The 21,928-nt window shown below is 52.3% G+C and overlaps 2 protein-coding genes across 4 annotated transcripts in view; one reads left to right on the top strand and one right to left on the bottom strand.

The window, feature by feature from the left end:
* Recql5 (RecQ like helicase 5) overlaps positions 1-21,928 on the top strand; it is a 39,728-nt gene that overhangs the window by 15,581 nt on the left and 2,219 nt on the right. For all 3 annotated transcript variants that reach the window (XM_038328269.2, XM_038328270.2, XM_038328271.2), the window contains exons 8-14: positions 19,555-19,773; positions 19,936-20,035; positions 20,674-20,710; positions 20,836-20,894; positions 20,980-21,053; positions 21,353-21,446; positions 21,726-21,860. In XM_038328269.2, the coding sequence (XP_038184197.1) occupies positions 19,555-19,773; positions 19,936-20,035; positions 20,674-20,710; positions 20,836-20,894; positions 20,980-21,053; positions 21,353-21,446; positions 21,726-21,860 (718 nt within the window). The remainder of the gene's footprint in view (positions 1-19,554; positions 19,774-19,935; positions 20,036-20,673; positions 20,711-20,835; positions 20,895-20,979; positions 21,054-21,352; positions 21,447-21,725; positions 21,861-21,928) is intronic.
* On the bottom strand, positions 10,524-16,406 carry Smim5 (small integral membrane protein 5). Its single transcript, XM_038328272.1, has 3 exons — positions 16,185-16,406; positions 11,101-11,247; positions 10,524-10,734 (listed from the first exon to the last, which is right to left on the bottom strand). Exons 2-3 carry the CDS (start codon positions 11,225-11,227, stop codon positions 10,625-10,627), a joined length of 237 nt encoding a protein of 78 aa, XP_038184200.1. The 5' UTR covers positions 11,228-11,247; positions 16,185-16,406; the 3' UTR covers positions 10,524-10,624.

Raw genomic sequence — 21,928 nt, forward strand, 5'->3', positions numbered from 1 at the left:
AAATCAAATCAGACCAAATTAAAAGATATCCAGGTTTAATTGGATTCCTGTGCTCTTGGGTGGCCCCAACATGGGGTGGGGGGAGCGACCACGTGTTTATTTTGGGGGGAGCAGTTTAAATAGATGGGGGGAGTGGTCTTGACCTTTTCTGGGGAGGGTCAAGGTTTGGCAGGCTACCTTGACCCTCCTCGGAGAGAGGTCAAGGTGCAAGGAGCATAGGGGCAGGGCCTCCAAAGATGGAGACCAGAGACTGGATATACAGTCAGGACCCTTCCTTTTTCTTCTGGAGGCCATGAACTCTGGCTCTCATGTGTGAGGATTTTGCTCCACACTGGGGTTGTCATCTACCCTCTGCCTACTTCATCCGTGGTTGACTGGCTCCATGAGTGATGTGGCTGGCTCTTGCCACTGAGCCAGCTCTTCTGACTGGGTGTGAGTCATTCCTGCTGCTTTGCTTGCTTCTGATGAGGTCACACCAGTTTGCCCTGTGTCAGAGGCTGACCTTTGACTCCTGGTTATCCTGACTGCCTCCTCCTCCCAAGTGTTTGGATTGTAGGTGTGTGTCACACACCTGGTGAGCTGTTCTCACGTAGCCCCAACAGAAGCTTTGGGCCCACTCATAGCTGGTGGTAGCGGTGGGGGGTGTCACATGCTTTGGATAAGTCAGCTCTTCTGACAGGACACCAGCCAACTTGTGTAGAACCTGCTTACCTATCTTGTCTATGGGACGGGAGCTATGGGCCAGCCACGGAAAGGGACTTAGCTGCTCAATGACAAGTCATGACCGCGCATGTAGTCAGTAGAATCCTATGTGAATGATGCTCAAGAAGAGTCAGTCTGTGGAAAAATCCATCCCTTCATCTGTGTGGAAAATGGAGAGCTGATGGACGGAAGTGATTGCCTCAGACTTGAGATGAGTAAGCCAAGACCCAGACAGGCCGTGGTCACAAAACTCATGATAGAAGCCACTGTCCTTGGGCTCCTTGGCTGTCACAGTGGATGTGCTTGTCTCGTACGTGGGCCATAGTCTCTGGGGGAAGAGGGATGGCTGCTTTTCTGGTGTTAAGGATTGAACCCAGTTACTTGTGCATGTTATACGAGCCCTCTACCAGTGAGCTACTCTCCTAGCCCAGATACTGTCGTCTTGAAGCAGAGTGTTGCCACGTAACTACGTGGTACTAGTGTCTACAAGATGTGTTTGGGCTCTCCTGAAAATGGGAGGGGGTGCGCTTATTTGGGTTCTACATTTGTATTCTCAATCTCCCTCCTCACTGGTGAGTTGGTGACACTGAAGTATTTCCTTCTGGAAATGGCGTCTTTAATTTAGCCTCTGTGGCAGGAGCACATGCAAAAAGGTGGCGGGTTGCTGTGCCAGGCCCACTGTTGGCTAAGGCCATACCATTAGAGCCCTTTGCTGCCCCTGATACATGAGCGTGCTAAATTCACCTCCTCAGGCTGTTTCCACACTAGTTGTCAGTCTCCTCTGCTCCTCTGGGGCTGCAGTGCTATGGCCTGCCTGCCGGGCAGCGGAACAGGTCTACCCGGACCACTTCCTTTCTTCCTTCTGAGGCTTCTCAGGGCCTTGATAGGCCAGTTGGGAGTGTACATCTGTCTGTGGGGCCAAGAGGTCCACGCCCACCCCACCCAACCCCCCACGGTTCGGTCTCACACCTCCTGTCTTGTTGGCTCCAGGTGAGGTTCTGGATCTCAGGACTTCCAGGTCTCAGGTGGAGTAAACCTTGCTGGCGGAGCTGTCAGTCGCTGCTCTTTAGGAAGAGACCGCTTGCTGTGTGAACAGAATCTGGCACGAAGGGAGAAAGCCCCTTTCAACAGATGTTTGTTCCTTTTCTAATATTAGTTCTGGTTTGAGGCTGAAGTTGAGCAGTCTGTTCCCACCAGCCTCCCTTATGGCAGGCCCCTGGCAGTGAGGGGTAAGTCCGGTGGGGTGGGCTCAGCTGTGTGGGTACACAGCTAAAGGAAGCGGTTGTAAGGTTGGGGTGTGTAGGGTGGGATATGGTGGTCGGGTCCATTCCAAATGTGGCCAGGGCGGGGCCGCCAGTGGTTTTTATCTTGTCTTTGCCATGCAGCCATTTCTCAGAGCTGCAGCCGCAAAGCAGCGCGGCTCACAGCAGGGCTTTAACCAGCAGTCTGTGCATTTTGGAGCGCAGTGGAGCTGCCCCTTTGTTCTGGGTGGAATTGTCTTGTGGGTCTCTGGACTATGGAGCTCGCTGCTCAGCATCATCCAGTGGATCTGTCTGTGTGCTTCTTTGCCCTTTGCTTTTGCCAAGCCTTGTCTCATTGGAAAACACAATATTTAAAATTATGTAATTGTTCATGAATGGGCTTTGAAGAAAAAGTACATGGTGGCTTTGTTTTGTGTTTCTTTTTTAAAATTTTGTGTATGAGTGTTCTCCATGTATGCCTGGTGCCCACAGAGGCCAGAAGAGGGGGCATTGGTTTCCCTGGAACTGGAGTTACAGATAATTGTGAGCCACCACATGGGTGCTGGGGATCGAACCCCTGTCCTCTGCAGGAGCTGCTGGTGCCCTTAACTGCTGAGCCAGTTCCCTAACCCTGTAAAGTGTTCTGAGAGTAAGAGTTCCTCATCCGTCCCCGTCTCTGGGGTCAGACAGGGAGCATTTGAGAGAGACAGGTTTAGGCTGAGATGTGAAAGACAAGGAAGCGCTATACCGGCCATGGAGGGTGACGTGGTAGCCCAGTCAGGGGGAACGCATGCAAAAGACAGAGTTTAGGAACTGAAGTTACCTTGTGAACCTAGGGGCCCAAGCAGCTTGTAAGAGCGATTCTGTTGCCTACAAGGCAGACCCCTGAGGTCTTGCAGCCCTTACTGTGGTTTGCTAGAACCATGTCTGCGTAGAAGATGAGCTCACGTTAGTAGATTTGAAAAGAAATTTTTACTTCATCTGATATTTTGTGTCCTTCTCTGTGAAGGACTTGTAAAATTGCCGCCTGGGCAGGGACACTTATTAGAAGACCTTGTGAGCCTTTGCTGCTGTCTTCTGAGGTGGAACAGAGCCCCTCTCCATGCGCTCACAGTGTTCAGCTGGTAGCAGGGTGTGCAAGCCGGAAATGGTATCAGACCAGCCTTCCCATCCCGCTAATGGACCAATCCCAAAGCCAGACCCAGTGGTTAGATTTTGAGCCCAAGGTACTGGAAGGCTCCCGCTGGTGTGGGCTGTCCCCTGCTGCCCTCTGAAGGCTCTGGAAGTCACTTCAGTCCTCCTCGCACTCAGTACTTTCCATACACCCGAACACAATGGCGAATATGATGAAGAAGAGGAATGTGGCGATGAACAGGCCGATCACTATCAGGCCCCCCATGTCCCACGAGTTATTCCAGAATTCGTCATTCTGCGTGGCCTTGGGGATCACCATTTCGCCTGTGTAAATCTGGAAGAGGGGACAGAGGCCCTGAGTGCAGAGTGCTCTGAACAACTGGATACATCTAGCTAGCCAACACTGAGGGCTCTCCTGCTTGGAAGCTCTGGGGATGGCCTCGGAGTCTCTGGTTCATTTCTGACCAACTCGGGAATGAGCCAAGATGCCTCTCCCACCACTGAGGCCCTCCTAGCTAGAGCCTAAAATGTACCTCTGTAGATTGCCCTCTATTTTTATTGTCCCATTTGCCAGATGTTTGGGAGGCATTTTGAGAGACTGGTGTAACAACCCCACTGGCATTGATGGCACACTTAAGTCTCAGCTCCTCAGAAGGCTGAATTCCTGCTTGAGCCCAAGATTCCAGGCCAACAGGGAACAACAGAATCCTGTCTTAAAAAAAAAAAAAAAAAAAAAAAAAAAAAAAAAAAGTGGAATTGGAGAGATTCTGCTCAGAAGCTAAGAACACTGATCACTCTTGCAGAAGACCCAAATTCAGTTCCCAGCACCCATGTGGCAGCTCACAATATCATCCATAATGCCAGTTCCAGGGTACCAGACACCGTTTTTAGCTTCTGAGGGTACCAGAAATGCATATGTGGACGTATATACACGTAGGAAGAACACACACACACACGAATCTTTAAAAAGGGTGGTGGTGGTGGTGGTGGATAGGAACAGAGGGTGACTGAGGCAGTGTCTGGAGACTGCTGGGAGCAGGAGGCCTGGGCATACCGGTGTCAGTCGGCAGCAGCCAGCTGAAAAGAGTATAGGGAGAAAAGAAACATCATTACCTGGTTCTTCTGCTAATAGTCTGTGTCTTATGAGGGCAAAGGAAGGTCACGATTGTCCTTCAGGCCTTACACTTTGGGGTTCCTGGGTGGAAGCGGCTGCCAGGTGACCACAGCTATTCAGCAACTCAAAGAAATGACTGTTGGCAGCCCAGAGCATTGCCAAATGGCTCTGACCACACCTTGGCTGCTGCCACCAGAGCAAACAAAGGTGGGCTAGACTGGTTGCCTGGCAACCGCCACTCCCTCCCTCAGTCCCTCAGCAGTGTTCTGCCCTTTTGTGATGGCGTCTCGTGGAAATGTTCGGGACACTTTGTAAGTTGTCCTTGAGAGAAGTCAAAGTTGGGGGAGGGTGAGAGTATAGATTGTGTCTGTGCTGCAGGCCACCTGTCCACCTCACCTGTGTGCACCAGGTGTTAGTTCTCCGTCTCCGTGACCTCTTGGAGCTTACTTGGGAAGGCGTTCTTTCCTGTGGTATGGGTGAATGTAAGCTTCAGCTCTGGCTGGAGCTTCCCAGAACCATTTCTGGATGGGAGTGCTTGCCACCCTTAGTCTTTTTCTCTTGTGCCTGCCTCGGGCATGGCCTCAGCTGTTTCATGTGGCTGGTTCCTACCCCTTGGTTAGAGAGAAAACTGGGAGGAAGGAATTGATCATACATGCCCTGCTTGAAACTTGATGTGAGAGGCTTTCCCTCCAACGAGGCTCATGTCATAGCCCACAGGTCACCAATCCTGTTGTAGAGTTTTGAGAAATGCCCACTTACAGCAATTTCTAGAATGCCCGGGTATCTGTTGCTCTAATCTGAAGGGGCGTCTCTCCAGATACAGCCTGGAGTGGTTGACAGGCGATGAGCAAACTCAGGAAAGCATTCTTGACCAACCCACGGCTCACCTGTTGCTTTCCGCTTCCTTGTGTAAAACCTGCTGACTTCCTGGCTTGCCAATGCACACAGTTGGCAAGCCGGTCTCTGGCACACCCTGGTACTTTGACGAGCCTATCAGTGAAATCAGGCTCTTATCAAGAGTCAGTTGTTTGTTCCCAAACTGGTTCATAGCTGTTGTGCTTGCTCCTATGACTGCAAAATTGAGTGTGACATCGTATAAACAAATGAAACAATGATTGCCAGAACTCCAGTCTTACAGACAGACAACAGACAGACAGACAGACAGACAGACACTAAGCAACTAAGCTGTGTAGATGGAGTTTGAAGCCGGCTCTCAGACCCTATACTTAGAGCAGACAAAGCTGTTGTCCCTGTTAATACCTATGTGGCCACTTTGATATCACTCCATATTCCCATCAAAAGAAGCACAAACATAACTAAACTTTGGGCATATTTTGTAAGACTCATAACATTAAAAATTTTAATACATTTTGTGTATGTGAATGTGTGTGTATCCCATGGCATGTGTGTGGAGGTTAGCAGGAAACTTGTTGGAAATAGGTTAACTTGTGGCTTCCAGGGAACTGAATTGAGGTCCTTAGGTTTGGTGGCAAGTACCTTTACCCACTGAACCATCTTGCTGGCCCCTCTGGACCAGAACTACAAGGTAAGGCTAGAGCCAAGCTGGTTCACAGCCCATCCTCAGAGACCAAGCCCCACCCAAGAGGTGTGCCTGTCTCTTCCCACCTCAGCTTCTGTAGGCTGGAGGACAGTTCAGAAATGGCAGCGCTTGGTGCTCTTCCAGAAGACCTTGGTTCAGTGCCCAGCACTCACGTCAGGTGACCCTGATTGCCTGTAATTCTAGTTTCAGGTGATCCAACACCTTTTTCTGGCCTCTGAAGGCACCAAACATTCACAAACATACATAATAAATCTTTAAAAAATACAAAAGAAGCCAGGCAGTGGTGGCACACACCTTTAATCCTAGCACTCAGGAGGCAGAGGCAGGTAGATCTTTTGAGTTTGAGGCCAGCCAGGTCTACAAAGTGAGTTCCAGGACAGCCAGGGCCACACAGAGAAACCCTGTCTCAAAACACCAAACACTAAAAACAAACCCCTGCTGGGCATGGTGGCACATACCTTTAATTCTAGCACTTGAGGGGTAGAGGCAGGTGGGCCTTTTGAGTTGAGACCTGCCCGGTCTACATAGTGAATACCAGGCCACCAGAAATATATAGTGAGACCCTGTCTCAAAACATCAGCTATGTAGCGGGAATGTCATTCATAAGAAAGTTGCTTTGTCTGGTTTTAATTAATTAACTGCTGTACCCAAGTAGGTAGATGTGTTGTCTCAGTCACTGTGAGGGAGATAGATGAGAACAGGAGCGAGTGCTGCAGGCACGGTGGTCTGTGTGCTCAGGGTTCCTCTGTGAGGAAATGGCGGGAGTTGTAAAGACTTGAGCACTAGCTACTTTTCCAGAGGACCCAGGTTCGATTCCCAGCCCCACATGGTGGCTCGAAACCATATGTAACCCCAGTTCCAGAGGGTCTGATGCCCTCTTCTGGGCTCCTCAGATAAGAGGCATGCATGTGGTACACTTACATGTAGACAAACACACATACATACAAAATCAAACAAATCTTTAAAAAAAAAAAAAAAAAAAAGAAGAGCGTTAGGGACAGCATTCCCTGGCATGGAACAGGGCTCAAAGAGGAGGAAAACATTTTTAGAACAAAATTAATTTGTGCACATATTTTATGATATGAAATTTGTAGATTGGTGTCACATTTCACAAAAACTTGTCTGTGCTCTGCCGAGCGTTGCTGATGTGATTCTCACCTTGATTTTTAGTTTGTAACAAGGCATAAAATTCAGGCAGTGAACCAGGTGGCTCCTCATCCTCCTGAGGGACTGAGAACAGACATTGGTAGAGCAGAGGCCATGTGGGAGGGAAGGCCATGAGGAAGCTGGTGAGACCTGCGGTAGCCTCCGTACACCACGATGGCTTGTTCTTGCCTGGCATAGGGCAGTTACATCAGTGGGACCTTCCCTAAGCTGAAGTAGTCTGCCTGTGCTGCTGGCTGCTGTGGTCACCAGCTGCCTCTGACAGCTCAGATCTGCAGTGACCATTTCTGTTTCCCACAGTGGGAGACGCCTGCCTCCTCCCCAATGAAGGTGGCCTAGGTCTGCCATCCCAGAGTGTGCCAGGCTGCAGTTGGTTAGCTTATAGGATGGACTGACCTAGCATGGGGTAGGAAGGTGCAAGCGAACTGGCTACTTAGGCTATGTCCAGGGTTGTCCATGGTACCTTCTACTCTGGAGCTAAACTAGGTGTCCAGGGTTGTCCATGGTACCCTCTGCTCTGCAGCTAGACTAGGAACCAGAATCTTTTCTAGCAAAGAAGGGTCCTCAACCTTAGCCATCCTACAGGAAGGCTATTCCTGATGCTAATAGAATCCTGCTTAAAGAAGATTCTGGAAGGAACTGGGCTGCTGTTCCTGAACCGAGGGCTTCGAGGGACCTCCTGTGAGGTGCTGGAGTGAGAAATGCAGGTTTCCACTCCCTCCACTACCCCCGGGCTTCTCTTCAGATAGCTGGGTGTAAGATTTCCACCCACTACACAGAAGCAATCTTTTTTTTTTTTAAAGATTTATTTATTTATTTATTTATTTATTTATTATGTATACAGCATTCTGCTTCCATGTATGCCCACACGCCAGAAGAAGACACCAGATCTCATTACAGATGGTTGTGAGCCACCATATGGTTGCTGGGAATTGAACTCAGGACTTCTGGAAGAGCAGCCAGTGCTCTTAACTACTGAGCCATCTCTCCAGCCCCACAGAAGCAATCTTGAGACAGAGTTTGGGTGTGGGTGCATGGATGTAGGGTTGGCTAATGGAGATAATGGGGTCAACACCTCTGCCTTGTGTCCCAGAGGCCTCAAACCCTAGGTGTGGTGAGCAGAGAATTGGAGCCAGACAGGCTGGACCCAGAGCTGGCTTTGCCACATTTTAGCTGGCTGCATTGAGGCTGATCTCCCTCTGTCAGCCAGGATAATAAAGGCATCTACAGGACTGAAGCACCATGATGGTTAAGTGAATTTATCTGCAACAGAATGCTCAGGACAAAAGTGGGGTATGGTGGGCCATGCCTGCAATCCCAGCACTCCAGAGGCAGAGGACAGCCCCGAGCTAGGTGCATATTGACTTTCAGCAAGAGCCACTTAGTGAGATTGTTTTTAAAAAGCGAAGTTTTGTTTTGTTTTTAAAAAAAGCCCCAAGCGAGCAGGGCGCATTACATGTAATCCTCACACTTAAGAGGCTAAGGCAGGGGCGCGGTGAATTGGAACCTAGCTTAAGACAACTTCTAGGGTCTGGGTTGTGTGTTTCAGGGGCAGAGTACTTGCCTGGTGCAGTCTTCTGGGCTTCATTCCCAGCACCATTACATTGTTTATAAGATTTATGTGTTTATTATATACACAGTATTCTGTCTGCACGTATGCCTGCAGGCCAGAAGAGGGCACCAGACCTCATTACAGATGATTGTGAGCCACCATGCAGTTGCTGGGAATTGAACTCAGGACCTCTGGAAGACCAGCCAGTGCTCTTAAACACTGAGCCATCTTTCCAGCCTCCCCCATTAAATTTTTTTAAAGGCAACACAGCATGGCCTAGCCCTCTGGATTTTAACTGTCTTTATTAGCATCATTCAGGTTTTCTTGTTGGTTTGGTATTTTTTGTTTTGTTTTTGTTTTTGATAAAGTTTTTGTTGTTGTTCATTTGGTTTTTTTTTTTTTTTTTTTATAAACAGTGATTGGTGCTTTGCCTGCATGTATTTCTGTGTGAGGGTGTCAGATTCCCTGTACCTGGAGTAATAGACAGTAAGCTGCCAAGTAGATGCTGAGAATTGAACCCAAGTGCTCTTAACCGATGAGCCATCTCTCCAGCCCCGAGAAGGGGTCTTAAGTAGCCCTGGCCGACCTGGAACTCACAGAGGCCCACCTGCTTCTGCCTCTCAGAGTGCTGGGATTAACGACGTGTTTGACTCTGAATTCCAATTTTAGGGGCCGAGGACAGGTGGTTTCTTAGATTTCTTTTTCTTTGTTTGGAAACACCTCCTTTCTTGGTTTCAATAACTCAAACCTGTCAGGCAAGTCTGTGGCTACCAGGTAGTCAAACCAGCTAGCAAGAATTCCTGTCGGCCTTCCTGCCTGTATAGCCTAGGCTGCCAGCTGGAGGTGGCAGGGGCTGACTTCCCTTACTGTGACCTGTTTTCAAGGCAGGCTGAACTCTGCTGCACAGACTTAGGTGACAGAAGTGGGAGTGACTGGAGCCAGTCCTGGCCCTATTGGCATGTATGGAGACTTACGTGTCTGTGCCCCTCCGCACATTTCATGTTTTGGTTTGTAGCTGTGTGTCTAGAAGACAGTAACGTGCAGGGAAGGCGGCATGGTGGCATTTCAGCAGCACCGTTCTTTAACGTGGGTCCACTGTGCTCTGGGCTAGCCTGTTTAGAGGGGCAAATAATGGCAGTTGCTAATTGCAGAGCTTCTAAAGCATGTCTAGCACTGGGCTAGACTTGGGCTGTCTGCTTTACACTCCTAACATACCGCGGGAAGCAGGTGCCAGGGTTAGTCCATCTCACCAGAAGGAAGCGTAGCTTAAGAGCATTGGTCAGCTGAGGTTGTAAGCACACAGATAGGGACAGGGCTGAAGGGTTGGGGTACAAGTACAATAGCCTGAAGAAATGTGGGAGGACCCAGTGACCTGAAGGTGCTAGTGTGGGGGATACAGACAACAGGAAATATTCGTGGCATTCCTGGGCTCAGCACCTGTCCTAGGGTATTGGCCTCCATCACTCAATAGAGTGGGACTCTGGAAGCAGCCCTGTTAGTAGCAATGTTGCCAGTAGCCCTGCACTGGTCCTGCGTGCAGCATTGATGTCTCTGAGGCCTTCCTTCCTGTGTGATTTACCAGCCTTCGTGGGCACACCAAGAGCAGTAGCCTAGAAAGAAAGTCAGTCACTGGCCTTGCCCCTAGAGCTCTGATGCTGTCCTGACGCACAGAGCCACCTGCGCATAAATATGCATAGCCAGACACCTCGTAAACACGTAACCAAAAAAGCTTTACTTGGAAGTAAGCAAATTTCAGCTAGAATACTGACCTGTTCCCTCCCCTTCAGACGGAGGCTTGGAGTTTAGTAAATTGCACAAAGTCCCTGATCAGTTTACTTCTCTTTGGCATAAATCAGCAGAGCCCAAGGGCCAGCCTCCCCACAACCATGAGCTGTTCAAAATATGGGGTTCCTCAAAAATACAGCAGAAGCCCTCAGTGGTTTCCTGGGTCTTCAAAACAGTTGACTTCTCTAAGTGCTGGTGTCCATCGGGAGAGTGAACAACACTTGTTTCCGTGATAAGGCTCCAGATGTCTACCCTGTCTGTCACCTGGGCAGTGCCAGAACTCAGTGCCAGAAGTGGTCAGGATGATAGTCTATGTCACAGTTCGGGAAGGCTCCTGTCCAGCTTCTCTTGGGTCATCACACTGCTATCCCTCATCTGGGTTTTATGGGTTGCACGAGGATCTTCCTGCTTCTCCTGTTGGGGCAGCAGCAGCGCACACAGCAGCAGCTGCAGGCCAGCAGCATCAGCAGCAGGACCGTAGCTGAAGGGAGAGGATGGTCCAGGGCTGAAGAGCTAGGGGAGGAAGGGATGCCCACCTTCCCTCCAAAGGACCTGCCCCGCCCCCAGTCTGGAGCAGTGGTTACAAAGACCAGAGTGGCTGACAGGGTCCTGTCTGTCTCTTGGCTCCACTGCCCAAGCCTGACTCCTTTCAGTTCGTGGTCGATACCTGGTGGTATCCAGCTCCCGGCACTGCCTAGCAACTGCCTTAGCTTTCCCTGGGACACCGCTTTCTCTACTTCCCAACCTTCCAGCCAGCACCATGGCGTGGTCTCCCGATTATCAGGAAGAGCCCATAGGACGCTGAGGGGACAGGGCTAAAGGGCCAGAAGCCAGGTGCCCCACTTGCCTGTGAAAAGAACGATGATAGAGAAGGCCACCAGCTCCACGGGCTCAGCCTGGGGCAGTCCTTGCAGCTTCAGCAGCAGCCTCTCACCCACAGAGCGAATCTCCTCCTTAAAGTCTGTGGCTGCCATGTTGCTAGGGCTCCTGTGTTCTGTAACAACACAGACAGCACCGTAGAGTCCCTGTGGAACTGCTCATGAGCTGGGAGGTAGCTCTGGGGAAGCAGCCTCTCCCACCATAGCCTGCAGAACAGGTTTGTCAGTCTCAGCCCTGCACCGCTGGTGGATCCCAGGCAGAGGGAGACAGACAGTCGTAGGAACTCTGCTCAATGGTAGGGTAGCCCTCAGCCCACACTTGCCGGGAGCTGCCCAGGGCCAGTGCAGCTTGTGACAGATGTGACCCGGAGAGCCTTTGAGAGGCCACCAGATGGCCGCAGCCCATGACGGTTCACCTGCCCATTCATATGGGGCTCGGCTCTTGCATTCCTTTGTCTTGAGACACAAATAGCAGGTTTGACTGGGGTGCCCCAGCTGACACAGCTCCCTGGCCAGCCTCTGGGTCACTCAGCATTTTGGTACCTCCCCAAGATGGCCTTAGGGTGGCAAGACAAGCCTCAGGATTCTGTGTCGGAGGGGAATCAGACTCCAGGAACAGGTTTATGGGAACCCTAGCTGGATCAGCTATAGGCAAAAACTGAGGGAGGGGTTGTCCCTTGAAGGATGTGATGCTGAGTCCCTAAGGACTCTCCTCTGCTACCAAGCCACTTTCTTTACTCGTTCTTGTCAGGTAAGGAAGAAGGGGGTCACACAGTATTCCCTGGGGCTATCATTCAGATGAGGGCAGGAGTTCTAGGACTAGGTCAGCCAGCTCTTCCCCTCCTGGAGTGCTGGACCTGTTCTAACCAGAGAAGGCCTGACTGGAGTCAGGCTGGCCACGGCTTCCAGAGAGGGCCTAGACAAAGCTCTCGGCTGAGTTCCTTGTTGGAGCCGTTGAGCATCAGCTCCTGTGAGTGAGAAGGAACCGGGACAGCCTTGTGCCAAAGCATCCAAACTGGTTCTTCCTGAGGGATGGGGGCAGGGGACCAGGGGCTTGTGTCTTTGGTGATTGCCATGTTGGCCTTGGTTTCAACTGGGCAGGTCCCCTCTGCTGTGGTCTGTGAGACTGGTCACTTCCAGCATTCCTGCCTGCACACAGCAGGCCTAAACTCCCTTGAAGGTCATGGGACAGGGTCATCCTCACTGCCCTTGTGCTGCGCAGTCTCTGCCTGAGTCTCTGAGAATGAGAGGCCCTGGCTGGCTGCCCTTCTTCCCTCACAGTTCTTCAGGAACTGGATCACAGTTGCCAGCCGCTGGGTTTCCTCTCTGTGAAGCACATGGTGCCTTCTCTGAGTTTGTTGTTCACGTTTTGTTGTCATTTTTGTGCTGCTGGGGAATGGGCGCCAGGGCAAGTCCTGTACCACAGAGCCGCATCCCCAGCCTTGTGGCACCTTCTCTAACCTCATCGCTCTTTATAGAAATGGTGTTTTATTTGCTTGCTTTTCAAGACAGGGTTTCTTTGTGTAGCAGCCCTGGCTGTCCTGGAACTCACTCTGTTGACCAGGCTGGCCTCAAACTCAAGAGATCCTCCTGCCTCCGCCTCCCAAGATGGGATTAAAGGCATCTGTCACCACCTCGCTATTTTTTACCCCTCCCCCTCTTGTGCTTACAGGCTCTTTATCTCTGTGTTGTTGAGGTGAGAGGCCTTTGGGAGGGGCCTGGCTGCAGGAACTTTCTCTGGGTGGGGACTAACAGGGCCAGGGAAGTCAAGGATGGACCCAGCCCATGCACCACCTACTACCCCTGCACTCTTTACGGAGGCCCATTTCAGCTGAGCCCCTGAGTCACGGACCATACGAACTAGGCCATAGCTCTTTGGAAGCCCATGAGCTGTGCACACTCAATATCACCTCTTATGAGCCGGGGACATCAATTTTATCAGTTCCTCACCACCACAGTGGGGCACGCCAGGCTTTTTGAGAACTGCACTGTTATCTGTCACTAAACGAGTAGATCTGTGTGTCCTGCTGATGTGAACAGAACATTCCTTCTGGTCAGACCAAAGACGCTGCAGCTAGTATGTGCTTGCAAAAGTGATCCATCCACTCTCCTGTCGGGACCTCTGCATCATTCCCACCCCACAGAAGTGGTGTGCATATGGTTCAGAACCAGGGCTGCTGCCTCTCACCCTCCCTCTTCATCTGTGTTTGAGCTGGCCTGTTCAGCCTGGCTGGCACTGTGCCCACATTGCCTCACGAGCCCAGTGGAGACACTCCTTAAAAGCAGAAGCGGGCAGGAGGTTGGTGGTCAGGAGAGCTTTCTGTGTACCACACCCAAAGACCTAAGAGAGAGAGACTCGGGAGTTGGGGGGGGAAGGCACCTGCTTGGCAGGGTTGGCAAGGTTGGGACCCTAGGTCTAGCTGGAAGGTCTCAATGTCCAGTTTCCAGGGAAGATGGCAGTGGCTCGGGGTCGGACCTGCTGCGCAGGGAGGTCAGAATTTGTTGGTCTAAAGTTCCAGCTAGCAGAGTTACTCCCAGCTTCTCTCTCCTGCCACTCTTCCCTGCACTCTGCTTGGCTTGTGAAGTTGGAGAACTACAGACTCCTGCCCACTACAGCAGAGCTCTGCTCTGCTAGAACACCTCTTATGGACAGCCACGTAGCTGTGCCTAGTGGAAACTAGGTGGGACTTGTCCACCATGCCAACCTTAGGAGGTGGCCTGGGGCTGCCTGCCAGGTCTTGCCTTTTACCAGCAGAAGTGGGGCTGCTAGGTATGGCTCTCTGCCCTCAAAGGGCCGAAGAGGAACTCTTTGCTTGGCAGTTGATAATTTTGTTATTTTAAGCTCTGACCAACAGAACAAGCACATGACGGGGGAGGGGGGGCAAAGGGGTCTTGTTCTCCAAAGAGGAAAGAGGCGCATTCCGGCAGCTCCCCAGGCGTCTTCCCAGTGGGCTATTTAAAGCAGGGCCAACAGACTCCTGGTGCCCAATATAACCAGTGGTTATTAGGTGACCTTGTTCCCCAGCTGTGGTCAGGGGGAGTGGGAGCCCTGGGGCTGGCCCCTGTTGACTGGATAACCCCCTAAGTTTGGGGAAAACAGAGCAGAGCTACTGGTAATTGTGTGTTTCCTGGGCTTTCTATCCCACGTTTACCCAGTTCTTTCTCAACCATATGTTTCGATCAAGAACATGGGGACTAGAGAGAGTCTCTTAATGCCATCTTCAGTAGAGGAAGTGGTAGCTTCCCGTGGAGAACAGCCCTGGCTGCCCCTGGGTCCACCTGTTGCCCAGGCTGCCTGCATAGCACTTGGAATCTTTGGAGGATGCTCCTGGCTGGGTTACAGGCAATGGTCAGGGAGAGCTAGAACAACAGACTGGGGGGACTGACTAGCATTCCTTTGTGTGACAGGTGGCTTTGAGGTTCTTGCTGTAGAGTAAGTGGCTGTCCTGTAGGCCAGACAACTGCAACTTGGCTGGTCCCGCAGTTTCTCCACTTCCTCATTGTAAACCTGATAGTTAGCCCCAGCTGCCACGTGCACAGGGCAGGCAGTGTGTCTGTGCCTGATAAGCAGTGTCATTTGTCACTGATGGCTTGCAGAGCCAAAGGGCATCTTGTTGTACCCTGTCATTTTGTCATAGTGGGTCCTGCAGCATATTGTCGTGTTTGAGAAGCATCCTGAATGAGGTATGGCCAGTAGATATGCGAGAGAGATCTGAGGGTTCCAGCGGCCTGACCAGCAGGGCGGAGATGTCCACTGTGTGCCATGCTGAGTGTCTGAGCGACTCCGTCTCTGTGGGGCTCCAGTTTGAAATCAGAAATGAGTGGTCCTGCTGCCCTGGCCCCTGAGCTTCCCAGAACAGGGGGAGCTCTGGTGGACGGTAGAAATTAAGCGAGCTCCTCAATCTGCATTCATAAAGCTGGGTGGGCTTCCCTTTTGACTCAGGGACTACAGAAGCCAGGGTTTTGTGGGTGCCGGTCACCTTCCTGCCTCTGGGGTCCAGGTGGCTAACAGCTCACTGCCATGCCCCCTTCACCTTTCCTGACGTGCTGTCGCCATTGTGACTTTAGTCCCCTCCATGCTCCACTTTTATTACCATGGGAGTTAGGTTCCCAGCCCTGCACAGACCAAAGCCCACTCCCTCTGCTAAGCCAAAGATACTGGGCCTTCTTGCCTTCCAAACCTGGATGATGTTTTTCTTACTGGATAATAGCTTGTTTGCTTTGGAAGGAACATCTCTTGGGGACTTGAACCCTGGTGTGAGGACAGAAGGCAGGAGGGCTGAGCAGCTTCCCTGCCCAGGAAGGCTGTGCTTGTGCTGTCCAAAGAATGAACCGAAGAACGTCCCAGGGTCGCCATTCCAGTGGTGTGGCATGGAGTAGAATCCTGGTCGTCCCCATCCTCATCCGTGCAGTCACCATCCCCCCTCAGCCTTGGGCTTAGAATCAGGCATGCATGTCTTTCATTCGGTTTTCAGAGATCATGGCCAAAGGAGGACCTGGGGGATCCCCAGAACCTAAGTGGGTGTGGAGACTCCTCCCTGGGCTAATCCTGAGCTGGAAATGTAGCAATGAGCAGGTCAGAGCCCCAGAAGACGAGGAAGCTGCTGCTTTCGTCTGGGCCCCAAGTAGGCAGTTCTGCTCCAGCTTCGTCTCGGTCTGGGGCCGGTGAGCCGGCTAGGCAGCCTTGTCCTGAGCCTTCAGAAGCAGGGAGAGCTCAGCCCTAGTCCTTGGGCAAATGGAGGCTCAGTGGGTATGTAGGTCCTATTTTAAGCTCACTGAATAGAAAAGACTTAATGTGTCAAGTCAGCAGGCCCCCAGCTCCCTGGTATACACAATAAGTGGCAGGACATCCCCCTTCTCTAGTGCTCTGTCCCAAAAGAAGAGAGAACTCAGGTGTATACAGGAGGTGACTTAGTTCCTGGTAGGACAGTGGCCCAATGTATCCCCCAAAATGTTCCTCTCTGAACTCATGGTAAGTTGTGGGAGATACAAGATGCTGACTGCCCGTTCCCTCCTCTTCTGCACCCTGCTACCTCTGGCCTGTGTCACTTACCTGGGAGCTCAGATATTGGGGAGCCAAGAAGAGGTACCCAAGAAGAGAGCTGTTATGTGCTTCCTCTCAGTCCTTTGCCACCACCTTGACGGCTTCACCAGCGCTGCCGCTTTTCCTGCCCGCAGCTTCTCACTCAGGCACCTCCTAGAGGAGCTCTTGGCTGCTGACAGCCAGCTGCTGTCCAGCTTCGGCTTTTTTGTTGTTGGTTGCCCTGGAGATCTAGGTGTCATATTACCATTGTGAGGAGGAGCCAGAGGAGCCCTCCCCTGAGGGTTCTATACTTCACACCCAGTGCCTTCCCTGCCCAGGAGGTCCACTCTACTCTCAGGATCCCCAAAAAAACGCTCCCTCACTTACTCCTCCCCTGCTCTGCTCTGCCCCGCCTGAGGGCTGGGCTAATGACACTAGTGGTTGGCTGTGGTTCCCTGTGGAAACAGGCTGGGCTAATGACACTAGTGGTTGGCTGTGGTTCCCTGTGGAAATAACCCCAGGGGGCTCAGTCTGAGGTTGCTGGGGGAAGAGAGGAGTACCACCCTCTGGATGGCCTTTTTGGCTTGTGTTCCTGACCACCCCAGTCTGTCTCTTGGGCCACTCCCTAGCTGCTCCCTCTGGCCTCTCCCAGGAAGAAAAACAGAAGCTAAGGGGCCACCCAAGCAAGCCGGCAAGCTTTGCACTCGCCCTCTGGTGTGGCACTGCTGCCGCTCAGTACCCAGAGGCATCTTGCTGGAAATCTGAGGATCCTAAATACCTTAAAAGTAGCCTGCTTGTTTTGAGGAGAGGCTTGTTTTGATGAAAGGCCTAACAGAAAGGACAGTGGGACAGCATTGGTCTCATTCTGCCTAGCTGGCTCCACACACTCCCGGCCCTGTTCTCCAGCGGCCAGACCCATTAACGTTTGACTGTCTTGCCACCCAGCTGATGGGGAGAAACTGACCTCAGCCCTGCAGTCAATGGACACCTTTGAATCTGAGCACAGAACCCCAGTGAGTCAGAGCTGGGGTGGGCAGGGTGTCAGCAACCGTATGGCCACAGCACCAGAGATAGAACAGGCCACCTCTGTACAGCAAGTCTTGAGCAGAGGGAAGGAACAGTTGCCATATATTCAGTGTTAGTGGAGCTGCAGGAGCCCCCAGTGGCTGCCTCTGCTTTTGTCACTTGGCTTCGGGGACCCTTTTATTTTTTAAAGATTTATTTATTATGTGTACAGTGTACTGCCTGCATGTATGTATGCCTACATGCCAGAAGAGGACACCAGACCTCATTACAGATGCTTGTGAGCCACCTTGTGGTTGCTGGGAATTGAACTCAGAACCTCTGGAAGAGCAGTCTTAACCTCTGAGCCTTCTCTCCAGCCCCGAAGGGACCCTGCTTCTTTAGGGACTTGTGTTCCAGTTGGCTGCTCTCTGGGGTCAGATCCCCAGAGAGTACTCCCACTAAGATGAGCTCTGTTAAAGGAATTTTTGCCAGCTCTTGTCTTTAGACTGGGCACTCAGACGGCCCTGCCTCTGGTGTCTTCTCTCTGCTTCCCCAGCCTCGTACCACACTCCTAGCAGTAGACTGTCTGGTAAGGACCCTAGAACAGTGGCCGGCCACTCCCAGGGCCTCAGCCTGGGGTCAGAAAACAGACCGAGCTTCCTGCGCCAGGCAGAGTGGTTACCCCAAGGGGAACATCTGGGAATAGGTGAGAGGGGACGCTCTAGTGAGGCTGTGTCTCCCTGACCGGCTGGGTTCAGCAGTGACTAGGCGTGATAGCCGCTCTCAGAACTGCTGTCTCTAGGACAGTGGTTCTCAACCTTCCCAACACTGAGGCCCTTTAATACATGTGGTGACCCCAACCATAAAATTATTTTCATTGCTGCTTCATAACTGCAATGTTGCTACTTTCATGAATCAAAATGTAAATATCTGGGCTGGAGAGATGGCTCAGTGGTTAAGAGCGCTGACTGTTCTTCCAGAGGTCCTGAGTTCAATTCCCCGCAACCACATGGTGGCTCACAACCATCTGTAATGAGATCTGGTGCCCTCTTCTGGCCTGCAGGCATGGAGGCTGAACACTGTATACACAATAAATAAATAAATATTAAAAAAATGTAAATATGTTTCTGATGGTCTTAGGTGACCCCTCTGAAAGGAACACCCAAGCCCCAAAGGATTGAGAACTGCCACTCTAGGAGCCGTGCCAGGGGCATCCCTTGGCCTGGAGCAAAAGGGCTCACCGAAGGGGGCCAGGAGGAGCTAGAGGTCTCTAAGGAAAGATCAAGACTAGCTCATGCCTGCGATCCCTGGACTGGGGAATCTGAAGCATGTGTTCAAGGCCACCCTGAGCTATAGTGAGACCCAAGCTTAAGAAACAACAACAGAGAAACACCAGTGTGGTGCACACACCTTTAATCCCAGCACTTGGGAGGCAGAGGCAGACGGATCTCTGTGAGGTTGAAGCCGTCCCAGTCTACATAGTAAGACCCTGCCTCTAAATAACGGAAGAAAAAGAGCCGAGCAGACAGAGCACTTGGATGGGATGGCCCTTTCCTGTCCTTCCCTTCCCCACAGTGAGGACTATCCCTGTAGTGCATGCCAGCAGTGCTCACAGCCTGTGAGGCGACCCCACCATGCTGCTGTACCACTGCGCCCCCAGCAGCGTAAGTGGAAAGGCCCTGGGATTCAAGGGTGAAATGTTTTCTCACTGACATAGCCATGGTGGCAGAGCCAGTATCTGTGCCAGAGCCTCAGCTCACCAGAGCATTCCAGCAGTACGGGGAGAGGGAAGAGCAGGGTCCCAGAGCTCACAGAACAGAATGAGGTTCACATCCCGACCCCCAGTCACCCAGTGCATGACTATAGGTAGGCTGCTTTATCTCACTGGCCCAGCTTTGCAATGGGAAGCCCCAGGTGATGCTCCACAAAGCCCCTGTAAATAAAAGGGTGCAGAACAGGGACTGGAGAGATGGCTCAGAGGTTAAGAGCATATACTGTATTTGCAGGGAACCCCGGTTCAGTTCTCAGCACCCTCTGCAGGCTCACAAAACCCATCTGGAACAAGTCCTGACCTCAGGCACCAGAGGTCACTGATACACATAGAACAAATCTAGGAAGGGCTTTGAAAGGTATGAAGTATCAAGAGTGGTACTAGCCGGGCGGTGGTGGCGCACGCCTTTAATCCCAGCACTCGGGAGGCAGAGGCAGGCGGATCTCTGTGAGTTCGAGACCAGCCTGGTCTACAAGAGCTAGTTCCAGGACAGGCTCCAGAGAAACCCTGTCTCGAAAAAAAAAAAAAAAAAAGAGTGGTACTAGATAGTGGATCAGAGTTTGGAGACTGGGCAGACATCATTGCTTGCTTCAGCCCCGATCCCATTGGCACTGCTTACTGTAGGTGCCGCCATGCTGCCATTGCTAAGTACTTTGGGGATTCACCTCCTGCCTGCGCCAAAGGCTGTGACCACTGCCAGAATCCTGCGGCTGTAAGGAAGAAGCTTGATGCTCTGGAGCGCAGCAGCAGCTGGAGCAATACCTGCATCAGGCCCTTCCAGGGGGACGACTTCGACCCTGAGCTGTATGAGGGAGGTCGCAGAGGCTACGGGGGCTTCAGCAGGTGAGGACAGCGGAACGCACCCGCTGGCCCTAGCCAGGCCAAGGTCGCCTTGTGCAGTGTGGCGTGGGACTCTTCCTGGGGCCTGAGCTTTAATGCTGTGCCAGAAGATCGGGGAAGAGCAGAGCCCCGACCCTTTCTGCTCACACCTCGCCTGTCCTCTAGGTATGATGAAGGTTCTGGAGGGAGCGGCGATGAGGGCAGAGATGAGGCCCACAAGCGACAATGGAATCTTTTCTATCAGAAGCAGATGAGCCTGCGCAAGGTAAAGGTGGCAGAGACCGTGACAGGGCTCAGTGGTTCTGTTAGTTTCCAGTGCTGTGACCAAAACCAAGTTGGGAAGCAGGGGTTTATTTGGCTGACACTTTCCGCATCACCGTCCAGCATCAGGGGAAGGCAGGGCAGGAGCTCGGGTCAGGATCCTGGAGGTAGAACGGAAGCAGGGACCATGGAGGAGTGCCACTCTCTTGCTCAGCTTGTACAGCCCAGGACCACTGGCCCGGGAATAGCAAAACCCATAGTAATCTGGGCTGTCCCACATCAAGTAAGAAAATGCCTCCCCAGACCAGTCTGCTAGAGGCCATTCCTCAGTTGAGGTTCCCTCTTCCAGATGACTCTAGTTTCTGTCAAGTAAACAACAACAACAACAAAAAAACCTAAGCCAGCATGGTGGCTCATGGCTTTGATCCTAGCCTTGGGAGGAAGAGGTAGGTGGGTCTGAGACAAGGCCAGGGACGACATAGTGAACCCTGTCTCCAATGTATCCTTCCCACCCCCTAAAAAATAACCAGCACACAGTGGTCCATGCAAGGCCCTAGATAGTCCCCTGTTCGCCACCTCAGTAGGAGCTGCCCTGCAGCAGGGCAGGATGTCTCATGGTCCCTCATGCTGTCTGTCTTCCAGGGCAAAGAGCCCAAGATAGAAGAATTCATACCCCCAGGTTGGTACAGAAATGCCCCCAGGAGCTTGGGTGCTGTTCCTGGTTGTGAACAGTGGATGGCTCAGTGAGGGTTGGGGGGCTCCAGAGACTGGTCAAGCAGAAAGCCCTTTCTGCCCTTCTTTCAGATGAAGACTGTCCCCTGAAAGAGGCTTCGAGCAGGAAGATCCCTAAGCTCACAGTGAAGGTACGAGAAGGACACCTCTTCACTTGCTCTCAGGGCCCCTCCCTGACCCTGAAGGTGGGTGACCAGGACCTCACTCTCCTCATAGGCCCGTGAGCACTGCCTGCGACTTCTGGAGGAGGCGCTGAGCAGTAATCACCAGGCTGCAGGGTCCTCTGACGGGTGAGTGTCCAAGAGCTCCAGGGGGAGGGAGGACCGAGGCTTGTTCCTTCAGAGAATGCCTCTCCGCAGGTTGTCATCCATCCCACTCCATGGCTCCCAGTCCCTGCAGCCTTACCAGAGACTGCCAGAGGCCACTGAAGGACAGTGAGCCATAGGTTACTTAGAGAAGCCTGCTCAGAACCCATGTGCCCATCCTCACCAGGCCCTGAGGCTAGCCCACGGTCTCTGAAGAGAAACCAGGAGGACCGCAGGAGAGGACTCAGGCCTGCCTGTTGTCTTGCTCTCGTTCCTTCTCACAGAGCTGACCTGCAGGCCAAGGCTGTGGAGCTGGAGTATGGGGCATTCCGAAACACCAAGATGGTCAACCTATACAAGGCCAGCGTTCTGAAGAAGGTAGGCTTGGGCCAAGGAGGCCAGCAGGCAGTGCGTGCTCATAGTCCGAGGACAGGACAAGGCAGCCTCTCCTGTTCAGAAGCCACCTGCTGCCGCTGGCCTGCAGCCCCTGACAGCGGTGAAGCTCCTTCTCGGCTCCGTGGAGGTGTTGTGGCCATCCCAGTGGGAGCTAGCGCTTCCCTAGCACCCACTCCACTTAATGCGCAGCAGGACTGGGGCATCTGGACTGGGGCTGAGCAGTAGCTTGTGGGTGCCTTGATCTCCCTGCCTGTCTTTTAGGTGGCTGAGATCCACAAGGCCTCCAAGGATGGTCATCTCTATGACATGGAAGGTGGCACCAAGAGCTGCAGTGCTGGGGCTGAGCCCTCGGAGCCCAATGACTATGACATCCCGCCAGCCTCCCATGTTTACTCGGTGAGCAGTGTCCAGGTTCCCAGGGAGGCTCCACTTCTGCTTCGCCCTCCGGTGGGACAGCCTCCTGT

This window comes from Arvicola amphibius, chromosome 4 (genome assembly GCF_903992535.2).
Source record: "Arvicola amphibius chromosome 4, mArvAmp1.2, whole genome shotgun sequence".
Taxonomy (NCBI): domain Eukaryota; kingdom Metazoa; phylum Chordata; class Mammalia; order Rodentia; family Cricetidae; genus Arvicola; species Arvicola amphibius.

What these genes read in the sequence shown, in the direction of transcription:
- Smim5 (XM_038328272.1), bottom strand. Translation starts at nt 11,227, where the DNA reads ATGGCAGCCACAGACTTTAAGGAGGAGATTCGCTCTGTGGGTGAGAGG. An exon ending in TATCATCGTTCTTTTCACAG is followed by an intron (nt 10,735 to 11,100) that starts GCAAGTGGGGCA and finishes CTCTCCCTTCAG; the next exon opens with CTACGGTCCTGCTGCTGATG.